The following is a 17,170-nucleotide window of genomic DNA, read 5'->3' as shown; positions in this document are numbered from 1 at the left end:
TTTTTCAGTAACCAGATGATTATTTCTGGAAAGAGTTGCTCAGTTTTTAAATATATTTTTTCATATTGCCATTTAGTTCCATTATATGAAGGAGAAGACAGATATCTCTACAGCCTAATATCCTAAACTGGGTGATTCACATGTGAACAATCTAAAAACTCCACTACAGGCTTTGATTTTGGAGTGAAATGGACCTTTTAGGATCTGTCCGTGGTTGTTTTATTTTTTTAGTATAAGAGACCATTTGAGAGGCTCTGAGTACACGCAGGACAAATGGGTCTTTTGAGAAGTAATGGGAAGTAAAGCAATCAAGGCTAACGACCTCTGGAAAACAAACAGAAGTCTGTATTCCCCCATGTTATATCTTGTGGGTCAGACCACCCTGTCTGATTCTGTTTCAATCGAGGAAAGTGTGCGGAGAAACAAATGTCATGAAATGGAGGGACTGAGAAGACCTCGTGTTAGCAAGAACTCGGTGACATTTTGGCACTTAGATCGCCGATTATGCTCCACTTTCGTGCTATTAGGAAACAGTTTCTGTAAGTGCTTCTTGCTACAGTAGCTCAACAAAAAGCAGTGATAACCTTGCGAAGATATTGTTGAACCTTAGCACCACAGTTACATTTAACCAGATGCTCACACAATCGGTTGTTGTATCCACTGCAGCTGCAGAGCTTGTAGCATCTCGCCGCTTTCTACTTTTGAAATTTGTTTTTTTGTTTGATTTTCCTTAAGTGGATGTCACGCATACACGACTTGAGCTTCTGAACTCATTGAAATCTTTCTTTGTCTCTTTTCTTTTACTGTGCCTCAGGTGCTTTATGAATAAAGAAATAAATAAAAGAGCAAAAATAAGAAATGAAGTCAAAGTCACAGATGCAGCCACATTTCTTGCCACAGTTCTTGCATCATGAATCTGGAAAATACTTTCAGTCTCTGTTTGAGGGAACGAATGTACTGACCTCTGAAAAAAAAAAAAAACAATTGCAATAAAATGATAATGATTTGAAGGTGATTTTGTCTCACCATTGTGAAAAGTAGAACTCAATGCAGCGTCAATGGGGTGAGCAAAAATGCATTATTCCCTCTGATCTTTTCCACCCGACTCTGCTCCATTCTGCCCTTTGTTCAGTGTAATACATTAGGGGCAGCGGTTTCTGGCTTGAAGAGAATGGCTCACATTTATACGCATTAAGCACACAGGCACACACAGCACATGAACCCTTTGTTGAGATGATAATTCACATTCAACCCTTTTTACCTGCAATAGCATCACTTCGAATGAGTAACCCATGATGGAGCTGTAGGAGAGGTTGTAGTGACCTGAGATCAGCTTTAATGTGTCTTTGGCCTTTCCAGATGACATAATTGGGAACAAAGGCGGCGATGGACACTTCGCACGAACCGACCCCACAGGTGAGTGCTTCCATCATGGTGGCAGATTAGCACATAATATGTGCTGTCATTTAAAGATTAACTAGAATCTCTCCCTTGTTATTATTCATATCTTCCTTTGGGCCGGCAATACAGTTATGGATTTTGTGTGTTTGTTTACCTTGTAGGGGAGAAAGAGGAGCCCAGGAACGGACTGGCCCGTGGCCTGTCCATCCCCTGTCCAGATCGCTATAAAAACTATTGTGTCCACGGAGAGTGTCAGTTCCCCAGCGTCCTGGCTCAGCCCTCCTGCAGGTACACATGCACACATAAACACACACACACAGGGCTGAGTCTCGTAGGAAGAGGGAAAACAGGAAAATGACAGTGATATTGCAAAGTGATAATACATGTTTTCACACATGAGCAGTGTCAAGAGAATTAAATCAGGAGATCTTTTATGCTCCTCCTTTCTAACACGGAACACACTGCAGGAGATGGTCCGTTTCACAGATGCATTCTCACTTCTGGGAATTTCATTAATGCTACAGTACAGACATTGCACAAGGGAGCTGTCAGATTAAGACTGTTTAATGTCTCATTCACATGCATCTCTATCATCTCTTGTCAAACCTTTCAAACTTAACATTTGTCAAGACTCCCTCTTTAATTTTGTGTTTACTTGTATGCTTTCATTTGTGAGCGCTCTTTAGTTAAACAGGCGCGTCAAGTATAGTCGGCTTCTGTCACAGAACCATCAGGCACTGGCTGCTGGCTTCTCGTGACATTTGCCATCAGAGACTTACTTCATGTGACCACTAGATGTTTCCCATATAATCTGGATACTCTAGTTATTATTGATTATGGATGATGACAGCCTTCTGAGCTAGCTAGAGGAGGGAGCCCGTGTTGGCGGTATGTTGTGAGACTCAGCAAATGAACTGATGACTTTTGAATCAGGCGTACAGTCATGCTATGTGGTCTGCGGCTTAAGCAAAGACACAATGTTACATTTAGTGCCTCAGTGTTTGAACACAAGGTCTGACATTCTGACTAAACAGCAACGTAGCCCACCGCTGATTCCTAAATATGATACACTTTTAGCAAAATACACTGGATTCCACATAGTATTGACAATTATTCATAATGAGAGAAATGGATTTTAAAAAGCTTCCCATCAACAATTTTATATTTATATTAACTGTTTCTGGGCAGTGCATTGCCCAGTTCCTGCTTAGCAATCAAGGAAAAACTGTATTCATTATGTTTGCACTCTGACTGTAGAATGGATATAAACAAACCCCACATGAAGCAAGATGACTCAGGCTGGTTCGGTCGTTTTTACCACACATTTGTTGTTCCTCTCTCTCTCTGTGATCTGCAGACACTGACAGAAAGTGTGTAATGTAAGACGGCTAATCAGCTGTAAAATTTAGCAATTGCTTGGCAAGTGCTGGAGCAAATTTATTTTTTAATCAGGCTTGTTTATCTTGAAAGAATATAAGCCAGTGTGCTGAGAGCGAGAAGTGTTTAAGCTCCCTCCTGCTGTAATGGTAGGCCGGGCTGTTGACCAGTCAAATATGTTGCACCGCTTCAGATTAATCACATGTTGGGTTTCCTGCTGCTTAATGAGGATGCTGGTGTTTCCATCCCCATGCTTTATGATCTAGGGTCTTATTTTGCAGTGCGCAGGGCTTAAGGTCTTAGATGCACAGACTTTGTGCCATCTGCAATCACACCTTCTGCTGCGGTTTACAGCTCTAACCAGCACACAGTAAAAGGCTGCATGAAGGGGAATATATACATATCAGAGGGTGTTTTGATTAAAGTGAAAAAAAAAAAGTGTCAGCTTTTGTCTTCGGCTCCAGCTGTGCTATTCACAGACACACAGGGATTCTTCTCAGCTTACAGTGGGCCTTTGGGGAGGTGCACTCCTGAGGATGAGTGAGCCACTTATATTAAAGGCAGTGGGTCTGGTTTACCTCACTGGACAGAAATCAGTGCTTTTATTCTTGATCATGTGATAAGCAAAAATGGACTGAGAATTGACAGTATTGGAAATCATGCCCTTGGGCTCTCTAAATATCCTGGTTACTTAGCGTGAGTAAATGAAACCCAATTAATAAAACACTTTGGAAAAATAATTTCATTACAGTGCCAGTGATTTTTCTTTGGCTCACAATGAAAATGGGTTGAGGGGCAGCAAAATAGCCTCCATTTATGAAAAACCCTGAACAGCTTAACAGCTCCAAAGCCACTTCTCTGGGAATTCATATTGTTGTGTGCTTGGTGCAGAGAGGCACAGCCTAAACCCGCACCGCCACAAAAGTGCAGATGGTGTGGGTTTTATTGGTTTTACTGAATTGGTATAATGATGGCAGAAACTAACAATAAAAAATTAATTGTAAATGTCTTGACATGATGCTATTTGAGTTTTAATTCTACTGTAGCTCATGTCATAAATGCTTACATATTGTAAAATGTAACACAGCCATTGTTGCTTTATAATACATTTAACTTTTGCTAAAAGAGAGAGTAGAAAAGGAAGTTTTATTGATAAGATGCTGCAATCCAGTATCTGATCATAACCAGAATGATAAGCCCCAACAGACCAGTTTGATGTACTGTATGTGGAGCCAGTAGTGTAGTCTATTTTATTGTAGTGGGAATCCTCCCTCTCAGCCATGCACACACCCCATAAACACCACCAAATGAGAATACAATCTAGAATACAATTTCTACTCTTTCAATAGCTCTAATGATTTGACAGCTGTTGAGATCTAACATATTCTATAGCAATTTACTGGAGTGAAAGTATACAATAGCAGGCCATAAATTACCTATACTCTTATTTGCATACAGTAATGGACTTTCACTGTTTAATTTCAAATGTTTCTATCATTGGGGTGCATGCTGCTGTTGTGGATAGCACTAAAGAGGAACCAGTTGGGACATTCTGATATTACTGGCCCTGCGTCTGGGTCTTCTATGTTGTTCTTTAATGAGCTGGTCTGCAAACAGCTTCTGAGTGCATTGCTACCATCTTAAGAGGGTTGAGGTGCATTACATCCTACAAGGTGGTGGTACAAACAAGTGACAAATGCAGTTTTAGATTAGAAACAGTCACATGAACTATTCAGTTTTTTATAGTCTAATGATGGTTTGAATGATGAAAAAAAAAAAAATGACCATCACACATATCAGATTTTTAAATAACAATTTGCCTAGTAGTCAATTCCAGTATCATGTTTCTGTTCATTTATATTGTTGCATGTAGTTACACACTAGTCAGTAAGGGCAAAATGACTCAAGTGGACGTTCTGTCACAAAACTATGGTATGTTGTGAGATATTCATACATCTGCTAATTTTTCTGAACTGGTTATCCAGTTCAGGCTTGCAGAAGGCAGGGACCTATTGCGGCTGCCACAGGATGGCCCTGGACGGGTCACCAGTCATGCTCAAATTCACATTGATAGCCAATTTAGAATCACCTATTATAGACTAGCATACATGTCTTTGGACTGTAGGAGAAAGACAGAATACCTGGAGAGAACTCAGCCAGCCTGGAGAAGGTTCCTGCAGTTTCAAACCAGGAAGGCTCTTATTGAGAGGCAACAATGCTAACCACTGCACCACTGCAACAAAAAGTCAAAGACATTTGATTGCCATGTACTGCAGCATGGACAGAATTTCTAAGTTCAGCCAAGAGGTGGAAGGTGTCAGGTACGGTGGTCTCAGGATCTTGTTTGTTTAAGCCATGACCTCCAATTTGCACTGGGCATTTTGCAGCCAAGTATGAAGCATCTGGGATAAGAATTAGCATCATCTGAGGCCATGGTTTTTCGTCAGATAAGGGTGGCATGCCCACTACCAGTTGGCAAAGAGTTGCTTCCCTAGGCAGAGGAATACAAATATCTTGGGGTCGTGTTCATGAATAAAGGGAGAATGGAGCAGGTGATTGACAGATGGATTGGTTCAGCCATCAGTGATGTGGAAGCTGTTCCAGTCTGTTGGGGTGAAGAGTAGAGCTTCTACTCCTCCACAATGAAAGGAGCCTGTTGAGATGCTTCAGGCATCTTCCTAGATGAGGTGTTTCAGGTCCTACTGGGAAGAGTCTCCTAAGGCACACCCAGGACATGCTAGATTCATAGGGGGCTGTTGGGGTTGCATTCTAATATTGTAGGGTCTTTACCTTACAATATAAAGCACCTTGAGGTGACTGTTGCTGTGAATTGGTGCTATATAAATACATTTGATTTGAATTGAATTGACCTGAGTTGTGACAGTGTTTTAAGCATAATAAGTTCATAACTTTTCCATCTCAGGGTGGAATCGTATAGTTGTGGTTGGTATCCACACAGACTGTTCTCAGTGGCCTAAACTTTGATCAGAGCACTACAGTGCATGTGTAAACCTGCCTCTTTTCTTTGTGACAAAATGTACCCAAAAAAAGTAAAGGAAAAAGGAGGACATATCCTGGGGCATTTTAAGCAGGTATACAGAAATCCAGGAGCTTTGGGTATGTGCTATAAAGCTGCATATCATGTAGACTACATCAGTGGTTTAGAGATGTGTGGTTACTTTGTAGCAGCCTCACACAAGTGTGCATAATAGCTCAGTGTTCTGGTGTTGCTGTGCTCTAATCATAAACTGCAGATGTATCAACATATCTGTGCCATTGCCTTCGGATGGCTGCAGGGGATTCATGAACTGAAGCAGAAACTTGAAGCAGCTGTTGATACTTTGAGAAACTCTCATATTCAATCATAGATAAATGCAGATGGATTTATCGGCTTTCCTGCTTCATCCATGTTCATTTATGATCCTGATTTAAAAGTGATCAATTTAAATCATTTATTTGTGCTAAAAGCCTTTTTCCTGTTATTACTGCACATTTGCTGGAAGTATGGAATTCATTTTTTTGTTGATAAAATCTACAAAGCGGCAGCGAAGTGACAGATGCTGCCATCTCAGTCAAATAAATTCATATCTTTGTAAAAAAGATTACATACATTATTTAAAGGTTTTTGCCACATTTGAGCCTTTTAAGTTTGGAAAAGAATGTCACAATTAACAAGTAGAAACATTTCATGCATATACACATACAGTACCCTGAAAAAGTATTTGCCCCTTCCTCATTTGTTAGTTTTTTGCATATTTTTTGCACTTAAAATTCACTCAAATCACCAAACAAATTGTAATATCAGACAAAGATAACCCTAATAAATGCAAAATGCAGTTTTTAAATGATGTGTTTATTTATTAAGGGGAAAAAAGTTATCCAACCCTTCTTGGTCCTATATGAAAAATTAATTACCCCCTAAAACAAGAACTGCAATCAGGCATTTACAATAACTGCCATGAGTCTTTCACATCACTGTGGAAAAATTTGACAGAATTCATTTAATTCAGCCACATTTTTTTAGCCATTCAGAGCTGGACTTGCTGGTGTGTTTTGGATCGCTGTCCTGCTGCATAACCTAAGCTTTGCCTGAGCTTCAGGGCACAGATTGATTGTCAGACATTCTCCTTCAGGATTTTCTTGTAGAGAGCAGAATTCTTGGTTCCATCAATTACAGCCAGTCATTCATGTCCTGAAGCAGCAAAGCAGCCCCAGACCATCACACTACTACCACCATGTCTGTCTGTTGGTATAATGTTCTTTTTTTTTTTTTTCCCTTTCTCTAGCCTGTCATGTCTGGCAGATATTGCAACCAGAATTGCAGTCTGGATGCACTGTTGTGCCAGACATATTTACTCTTCCAAGATGAGCTCTACATATTCTCTATAGGCTCCTCTTGTTAATGTTTGTCCTATTATTTTATTTATTTGTGTTATTTTTCCCATACATATACAGGTGTCCTCGTGATGCCAGAGTTGACAGGCTGAGAGAGAAGAGGGGAAAAAAATGGGATAGCGAGGACAGAGAACAAGCAATTAAACCACAATGATTCATCAACTCCTGCACTTTAAAAAAAAAAAAAAAAAGATAAAACAACATAAAAAAATAAATGTATAAGGAAAAAAAAATGACAGAAACAAAGCATGGCTACACAAACCAACAATCCTGCTATACTGTGCCTGCATGAGTAAGATTGAGTGTCTTTTGATGAAATGCTGTTAGTTTTTTTACCAGATGTAACGGGACTCAAGCCTTCGAAAAAGTTCAACTTTTGTCTCGTCGGTCCACAGAATATTTTCCCAAAAGTTTTGGGTGTCATTAAGATGTTTTTTTGGCAAATGTGAGTCAAGCCTTTGTGTTCTTTCTTCGCCCTGGAACTCTGCCATGAATGGCATTTTTCTACAGTCTCTTTCTTATTGTTGAATCGTGAACATCAGTCTTAACTGAGGCACGTGTGACCTGCGGTTCTTTAGATGTTCTTCTGGGTTCTTTTGTGACCTCCTGGATGAGTCGTCAATGTGCTCTTAGAGTAATTTTGATATTCAAGCCACTCCTGGGAAAGTTCACCACTGTTCCAAAACCCAAAAAATAGAGCACCATCACTAAAGCAGAAAGCCGAGTGAGAATAATTGTTATTTGTAGCCTTAAGGTTAAGCACTGAAAGTGTTTGGTTAGCAAGAGATAATGACATATCCCATAAGAGGTTTTACTCAAATCCCAACCTTCAGGGCCAAAAATAAAACCAATATAAAGTTGCCAAAAAAAAGGCTGTTTCTCAAACGGCCACTTGATGCTGGCTCCAAAGGCGAGTAATCCCTGTGGACTCGCTTATTAAACTGTCAAATATTTACAACCTGGATTTTTTTTTAAAAAGGCTCTGGTTTGTATAGCAAATTCCTGTTTTCACCAAATAACTTGTTTAACATAGAGTTAAAATTCTGTAATCTTAAAGGTGGTCACAGTTAGGATCCAACACATGGTGGCTGTAGCTGCTAGCGCTTTGCTCACGGTCACCACAGCGAGTTACCGTCACTGAACTAGACTTCAAAAATGTTGCGGTGCTGGTGGCTTTGGAAGAATTACTAATGCGGTCATCTAACTTAACTAACAACCCAGACAGGGCGTTTGTGCAGCAGTTTTATTTATGTATTTATTTATTTTTCTGCGAGTTAAATTCCATGTATTCATTATTTATTTGCTAACCAAGCCAGCTAACTTGTTTCTAATCATATCCATCTTGTATATACAGTCTATGATTTTACTGTCACAGAAGAAAGAAACAAATGAAGAACGTGAATAAAGTCAGATGATGAGATTTTTCACATCAGTGCATTTTTTTAAGCTAAAATGACACTTTGTTTATCTGTTTTAATTATGAGTCTACTCTGCATTCGTCTTCTTTGTTAGGATTTTAACTATTATTTGGTTTAACTTGTACGTTAAGAGACAACAGCTCAGATTATTCTCTCATAGACAGCATGCAGCATTTAGGTGCCTCAGCACTTAAAATAAGAATTATGGCCAATTGCAAACTTTAGAACATTTTAATTTTTGATACTTTTACTTTAGTACAGAACATGTTCTCAGCTGTCACTATAAAAACAAAGTTCATTCCAAACCGTGAATTTTGTGCATCCTTACGCCCCTATTTTACACACGGCTACACCAACTGAGAACTGGCCACACAGGTGTAGATCGCATATTCATACAGGCACACAGAACACACTTAACACAGGCAGCACAAATATGCATTTACAAAAAAAGGCACACTGGGGAATGATATTAAAACCCACCACCCACACACAGAGCAAGTATACATGGGTGCTGCTCAGGTCTGCCATCTTTTACAGCCTGATAGTGTAGCAGCCAGGAGGTCTTGGTGTCTCTCGCTCACTCTATCTCTCTACTTTCTCTCTAACCTCGATCGTCCCAGACGGTCTCTGTGCATGCTGAGCAGCCAGTTCGTGCTGAGGGTCTCTGCTGCCCCCTGATGGTGGTAGGAGACAAAGGCTGTATCCTAATGTGAAGGAAAGCGCAGTGGTCTCTGTGGGAGCGGTGCATGTTTGTGACTCTGTGTGTGTCTGTGTGTACATGACTGTGGAAACCGAGCACAACCCCCAAACAGAACAAGGTTGCAGTATTCATCTCGTGCACTGTCAGGTCGAAGGGATGGGGAATGTGAAGCAGACTGTGTGGTAGCGTGTGTGTTTTTGTGCCAAACAAGGATGTGCAGGTGTTGGTGGGTAACAACCTCCCCAGAGACAGGGAAAGCAGGTAAAGAAGAGATGGAGGAGAAGGCGAGATTAAAAGGGGGACTGTTTTAGCTCGTCTCTGAGGATAAAGATCATCTCCATTAGTCTTTTTATCTGTGGGTTTGTGTGTGCTTTCCCACTCAAGGTCCACACCAAGCTGGTAAAACCTGTAATATTATGTTGTGAGAGCAGTCTCCCGCGAAGAGGTGATTGTATCCATAAAAGAATACCTCTTAATACAAAATGTTGGCATATTTTTGTTAAACCTTTTAACTCCAGATGGGGATCAGGCTAAATCTGTTACACAAAGGCAACAATGTTACCAGGCATGCAACTCAGTTCTTCATTTCTGTTGCATTAAATTTGTTGGAACTGTTGCAGTTGAGAACAACGGGTTCAATAAGATGAGTTGGCTCGTTGTTATGAGGCTGTTATATGTTTATTTGTTTGTTTGTTTCTGGGTTTTTTTGTTTTTTCAGATGTCAACAGGTAGCGTAGAAATGAACGCAAAGGTGTCAACCATACAACCAGTGGGCCAGAACCATCCAGCCAAACATCTGGCCCACTAGAGAAGGCTGTCATTTTTATTTATTTATTGGTTTCACAGTATTTTGGACCAGGGGAATACTGCGAATGGAAGAAAGTTGTTAGTGACTTGAGAGTGGTTGTCCAAACTGTTAATTTCATCCCAGTCTGAGGGCTTCATCATCATCATCATCATCATCATCATCATCATCATCATCATCATCATCATCATCATCAGTTTAATAGCATTCTTCATAGAACATTCAAGTATGAGTATAAAGCTGTGGGTACAAAGCAATATTTGGGAGTCAGGGACAGACACACCTGCACGTTAAATAATTGGAAAAGATTAGTATAAATGATATCTGTTGTAAACTGCACATCAGTTGTGCATGTTTTCATGAATATGGTACTTAAAAATAAGCTTAGTATTCTAAAAATACACTGATTGTCTATGAAAGCATAATCATTTAAGGACAACGTATACAAAATAGGCCCTGTGACAGGCTGGCGACCTGTTCAGGGTGTACCCTGCCTCTCGCCCTATGATAGCTGGGATAGGCTCCAGCCCCCCCGCGACCCTGAACAGGATATGCGGAAGCGAATGGATGGATGGATGGTATACAAAATAATATATATCTCTCGGCTGGCCTGGGAACACCTTGGGGTCCCTCCAGATGAGCTGGAGGAGGTGGCTGGGGAGAGGGAAACCTGGGCTTCTCTGCTTAGGCTCCTGCCCCCGTGACCCGGCCGCGGATAAGCGGAAGAGAATGGATGGATGGCATACAAAATAAAATCAAGACACGGAGATGAAACTTTCCAAGTTTCTGCTTGTTTAACAAACATTAACTTGCTGCACTCTTGCTGGCAAGGACCCACAGAGACACAGGGAGAGCACCCCCATTCTGCACAGAAATTTCTTGGCTGGGGTTTGAACCAGAAGTCATCGTACTGTGAGGAGATAGTGCTAAACACCCAACCTCCATGCCACCTAAGTTTACATGACCTAGTATACCCATGTGAAAGCCCATCCAAGTACTAACAAACACCAGCCCTGCTTAGCTACTGAGAACAGTTTTTGCATCTTTATATTATTTTATTTTATTTTATTTTTAGTTGTGGAAATGCAGTTCATTAACTATCCACCAGGGGGCACCCTCAGCTTCTTCTCGACGCTTACTAACAAATGGGCACACCAAAGTAAAGTGAGAAATCCAAGGAATTGTGCCAGCAAATTTCTAAACTTTGTATCAGCAGGTGTTCTTTCTAATTGTTCTATTTTCTTACATTTGTGAATGAATATTTTATTAAATGTATGTATTTATGTGCTTATTTACATTTAAAAAGGGACAAATTTTAGTTTGTTTTTTAAGATGATATGTGGATTTTCTCAAGATGTGGCTCAAGTGGTCCGTCCCACCTGAGATGAGCTAAAACGAGTTTGACACCCCTGGCATACGTGTTTAATACCGTTATCCATCCTGAACACCATTTCCCGAGAAGCTGTTTTTTTGGATGCCAAAAATGTGGAATTTATTTTTGTCCTAAGGTGTCAGTGACAGCTCCACCACAGCGAAAGGTTTGATTAATCGTTCAGTGTTTGATTTCACACACTGATAGCAGCACCGCAACACAAGATGGATGTATCATGACCGGACTGCATCATACTTTAATTATAGTCCTCGCAGTAACTGTTCTTACATTCCATTATTTCCTGAGTGTCTTCACTATTAATCTCCTGATATCAGATGCTTGTAGGAGAAAACACAAGGAACCCAAGCTGACCAATCGCACTTGTAGTTTCCATCTGGTAGCCTTCAGTGTAGCTACAGCAGCTACATGTGTATATTCTGTAAGGACACAGTCATAGCTTAACACATTATCTATAATGCAGGCATTAGTATGGCCACAGGCCCAGAACAAAGAGAAAATTATGCATTTTTAGCCACTTGATGTGAACATACTCTCTCTCACACACACACACTCTCCCTCTAACCATTTTCCAGTGCAAGTCCCATCAGTCATGTTCATCTGAACGAAAAAGTACAGTCACCACACTGTCACAAAAATGCAGTGTTCCACCACAATGTCTTTATCAAACAGTTACTGACGTTTCAATTAGAAATGCAAAAATAATGAACCTGTCACTCCGTGCACAGAAATGACTCACTTTCTCTCTTTTTTTCCCCCCACTCGGGTGTGTGTGTGTGTGTGTGTGTGTGTGTGTGTGCGTGATCTCAGCTGTCACTCGGGTTTCAGGGGCCCCCATTGTGACATAAAGGAGTACAACGTCCTCTATGTGGTGCCAGGCTCCGGCAAACTGCACTATGTCCTCATCGCCTCTATCATCGGAGCACTCCAGGTGGTCATCATCTGTGTGGTGGTGCTCTGCATTACCAGGTGAGTCATGCTCGAACAGACACACACACACACACACACACACACACACAAACAAACACAGCCTACTAATGAGCCTGGGGGCAATGTTTTCCATGTTGTGTGTATCTGGGAGTCACAGGCTCCTGAGCGTGGAGGTAACAGCTGAAAGGTCACCTAGGTTTTAAGCACACAGAGAAAGTACTGCCACATTCTCCTAGGACACACACACACACACACTCACACACACACACGCATTTGAAAACCTGCAGGTGTGCATGCAAGCACAGAAACACACAGATATCTGTGTAAGCTAGCACACACACACACACACACAGACACTTGTGTTTTAACATAAGCATTTTGTATTCACCATAAAAACCCACCCACACACATAGCCACAAACACACACATTCATATATAGCCTGCAGCTTGTCTGCCTCCGGCTGACCTAAGCAATTTATGACATTTAATAAAAGATTTTAAAAGAGTTTTGACCGAGACAAAACTGCTCCTCCGAGCAAAGGAGGGAGGAAGAGGAGGGGCGGAATGAGAAAGCGGAGCCGGGTGAGAGGGTAAGGAGAGAAGATAAAGAAGCAAAAAGAGAATTTATAACTCAAAATACAGCTACAGAAACACTAATGTGTCCTGCAGCTCAGCGATATCCATTTTACACAAAAACATACTTGGAAAAAACCTCGTAGACGTCGACTTTATAGCACGTTGCTCTCACTTGTGGAGTCAGAAGAAATGAATCGACATGGACGAGCATTTCAGCGGTTAGTGCCTTGCTCCACAGATCGAACTTGTACGACATTTATTGCATTTCATGAATGTTGCTGGAGTTTTATGTGATTTCTGTTTATTGTAAAGATTTGCCATTCAGCTAAAGGACAAACGGGGTGGGGGGGGTGGAAAAGGTCATCTCTATGCTTTGCCTCTTGTGCAGGAGATTTTGTGGCATCTTGGTAAAGGTCTGTTCAAAAGGACGTCCCCACAAAATACCATGTTTTCACCATTTTTCTTCATTACTTCTGTCTTATAAAAAGAAGAGAACAAACAAGGCTTTTATAAGTGAAACTTTTTTTGTGTAGCCCGAGCTCTCTGGTTCCTACCAAAGATGCAAATATTTGCGGAGAAAATATGGATTTTTATTTTTAAAAGATGAATATATTGGTAATTTCCTACACATTCAGCACTATTTAAAACACTTATTTCCTGTTTGTTTACTTTGTTAATAATTTCAGCCTGGTAGATTTACTGCCTCTCTACAAACTGGCCTCTCATTTTTCCTGCTGCAAAAGTCTCACACAGCCGATCAGCTGATTTGTCTTCAGCTGCATCCTTCCTTCTCACAGCGACAGGTTTTTGTACTGAATTTTGCAGCAGTTTTTTTTTTTTTCACCTCACAGTCAACACACACCCATCGGCTAGAATGTTAAAACCACCTGGATATTATGGCGAGGCACTCAAGGCCACTGGGAGTGCTTTGTGCTGTCTGGCACTGGAACGTTGGCCACGGATCATTTGGATACTGCGGGATCTCTGGGTCGTCCCTCCATAGATTGGTCTTCTTCTGGCAGCCGGATCTGGGATGCTTGGAAGGCGTGCCAATGCCCTGAAATCTTTGTTGCATTCCCCAAGCCTTTCCTGAGCAGTTTTTGTCATATGGTGTGGCAAATTGTCAGCGAGTACCTTTTCCCACTTGGAGGTGGACGTGGTCTGCATCTGTGTTAGGCCTCAGGAACACAAGCCCAGAGACAAGTGAAAGTGGTCGCTAAGAGGTTGCTGCATCAAAACCCTCCTCCTGATTGCAATCGCCTCTTCCAATAATCACTCACCAATCGGTCAGAGAGCGACCTATGGCTGCAGTAAATACCAGTAAATATGATCTGCATGTATTATAGCAGCAATCTGGCATCCGTGTGTTCTCCTTTTAAAGTCTCAGTTATTAGATTAATATTAAAACAGTAATTAATTTTCTTCCTGATTTTGTGTTTCAGGAAGTGCCCACGGACCAACAGGATCAACCGGCAGAAGCAGAACAATGTCCACTTCAGTTCAGAGAATACCATGCGCGCCTCCACCCGACTTATCTGAGCCCAGACGCACCAGACAGAGCCCCTCCCTCCATGTTACGGAGCGCTGTGGCGTTAGATGCCCCCCTTCCCCCCCCCCCCCCCCCCCCCCCCCCCCCCCAGTAGGCCAACCCTGAAAATTAGCATCTGCTTCCCATCACTCTTCACCCTCTCTCCCAGTATGAGCTCAAAGAATGTCCATGGAGGATGGTGGCAACACAAAGACAGAGCTGGCACACAAGTGAGGGGTGATGATCACACATTGGGATAATGTTGTCATCAGTCACCACTACAGCCAACCCCCCCCCCCCCCCCCCCCCCCCAGTTGCCCGTGTGTCTCCTTGCACCTTTTTCTGAAGGTTTTTTCTGAAAAAAAAAAAAAAAAGAACTGTGAGGACTTGGGAGGGGGGGTGCGGAGGATACTGAATGTGTGTGCGTGTGTGTGTGTGTGAATGTGTATTAGATGTGTGCACTTAGAGGCAGGCTAGCCGGTGTCTGTTCTTTGTAGATGAGGGGTACAAAGCAAATCGGGGTAGTGCAAAGCGGGGTAACGGGCTTTAAATGAGGTGTGTGTGTTCAGCCTGGGAGGGGGGTGGGGGGTTTTTGGGGCTACACGTGATGCCTTGCACCTTGTGTTATAGGAGACCTTTGACAGAGGGCACAATGTTATTATAGAGCTCTCTGTTCGGTTGTGACGATGACGTCAGCTACTGTATCTTGGGTTCTATTTCCAATAGTTATTACTACGTTGTCTTGATGGGGTAATTTTTCTGTAAATGTAAATAAATAATTTATATCACGAAATGTAACATGTTCTGTGTCGGCCTTTGTTTGTTCATTAGTTTCATAATCATGATCTGTATCACCATCCATCCATTTTCCTCAGTGTTTTCCTGTCACTCCTGGGGATTGTGAAGCACTTCCAGGCCATATGAGGTCTAAAATTTTCTCCAAGGTCTCCTTACAGTTGGTAATGCCTGGAAAAATTCCCCGAGGTGACACACCCTGGTGGCATCCTGATTAGATGTCTGAACCACTGCACCAACATGAAGGAGCAGAAGCTCTACTCCAGGCTTTCCATGGAAGTCCGAGTTCCACACCATACACATCTCTGCTTCCTGACTCTCTGTCAGAATTTGTTAGAATGGGGCGGCTTAACTCAATTTTGAAGGATTGCTCTTAAAGTTGCACATGATGTGGATCTTGTGTTCACTCGATTTTATCGTGACATTTTTGTGATTATTTGTGTTAATAGTTGTTAGATCTCTGAATTGAGTTGAATTGGGTGTCACACCAGAAGAGCTGGAGAAGATGACTGAGGACAGGGGAGATGGATGGGCCGATTCACAAGTCATGTCAAGTTTATGCTGTAAACTTTATATTGTAAGGTGAAGATCCTGTAATATTATAAGGAAAACCATAACAATATGTTGACCCCCTTTGAGCATATGCTTGGCAAGAGTGGGGAGAACTCCATTTTAAGTTGAAACGACCTCTTACCAAGCTCAAGGAGGAGCAGCCACCACTTGAGGAGCAGGAGAAAGAGAAGACAGGAAATCAGAGCATGAAGAGATTTTGGATTCTGCATGATTTCTTTTGGCATGAACTCCACTAACTTCCTCATACAAAAGCCTAGATTTCCTTCCATTATTCAGATGACACTCAGATAACACTGGATTTGATCAACCTATCAGAGGCTTGTTTGTGCAGCTTACAGTCATTAGTCATCTGCCTCAAGTTTCCAGCAGAACATTGCTCACTAAGCAGTGTTGTGATATCAGAAAACATTAAAACTATAAGAAAGTGTCAGAAGTCAGAATGTAATTCTAGACTGAAGGTTTCTAAGATTGCAGTGCGCAGAGCTCTATAACACTGAGGAGAAAGTGAACACACCGTGGCATCAATACATCAAGCTTTGACGAGACAGAAAAGAAATCTATACTACGTCTCAAGAAAGGAATTGAGGCTCAAAGTGGAGTAAAATAAAGCTGCATTTTAGTCTGGATATTTCAGATTGCTTACTAATCACTGCAAGGTTCTGTGTGTGTGTGTGTATATATATATATATATATATATATATATATATATATATATATATATATATATATATATATATATATATATATATAGGAGACTGGATATATGATGATATAGCACCATATCCAACTCACTGCACTATTATGTCTGTATTATGTATTCATGTTGATTCAATTTTGCATTGAATGAATTATGAATATTATGGACTTTTGGAGCCTTGTGTCTATATATTTATATACTTTTAAACTTTTCTTCTTAACAAATCCCATCCATTAGATAATATGAAAGCTAATAAAGAAGTAAATTGAATTCAAAGTACAACAAACAATTTTTAAAAAAATTTGTAACAATAAAAACTAAACTGAAACAAGCAAACCTGCTCTGTAAACTAAATGAATTAAATTTAAAAAATTGTGTTTTACTTCATACGTATATATATTTTCATATAGCATCGCCACTACTGAAAGTAACCACAGTGCAACAGGTGTCAGTGGCCACACGATGGCGCTGTATTCTCCGGAACTCAACCTTAACATACACAGCACTTTTACACTGCGGCGTCACAGATGCGGTAAGATCGATTCGGGAACAGCAGGATCACGCATTGATAACAGTAGGCGTGTA

The 17,170-nt window shown here is 41.1% G+C and overlaps 1 protein-coding gene across 1 annotated transcript in view; it reads left to right on the top strand.

The window, feature by feature from the left end:
* Positions 1 to 14,603, top strand: part of tmeff2a (transmembrane protein with EGF-like and two follistatin-like domains 2a) — a 140,686-nt gene extending 126,083 nt beyond the window's left edge. Inside the window, exons 7-10 of the mRNA XM_030758562.1 lie at positions 1,360 to 1,416; positions 1,563 to 1,689; positions 12,297 to 12,455; positions 14,435 to 14,603. Coding sequence (XP_030614422.1) covers positions 1,360 to 1,416; positions 1,563 to 1,689; positions 12,297 to 12,455; positions 14,435 to 14,531 — 440 coding nt within the window. The 3' untranslated portion in view covers positions 14,532 to 14,603. The remainder of the gene's footprint in view (positions 1 to 1,359; positions 1,417 to 1,562; positions 1,690 to 12,296; positions 12,456 to 14,434) is intronic.
* The last annotated feature ends 2,567 nt before the right edge of the window (positions 14,604 to 17,170 follow it).

This window comes from Archocentrus centrarchus, chromosome 21 (assembly GCF_007364275.1).
Source record: "Archocentrus centrarchus isolate MPI-CPG fArcCen1 chromosome 21, fArcCen1, whole genome shotgun sequence".
NCBI lineage: Eukaryota > Metazoa > Chordata > Actinopteri > Cichliformes > Cichlidae > Archocentrus > Archocentrus centrarchus.
Note: the sequence above shows the minus strand (reverse complement) of the source record. Positions and strands in the feature narration are given on the sequence as shown.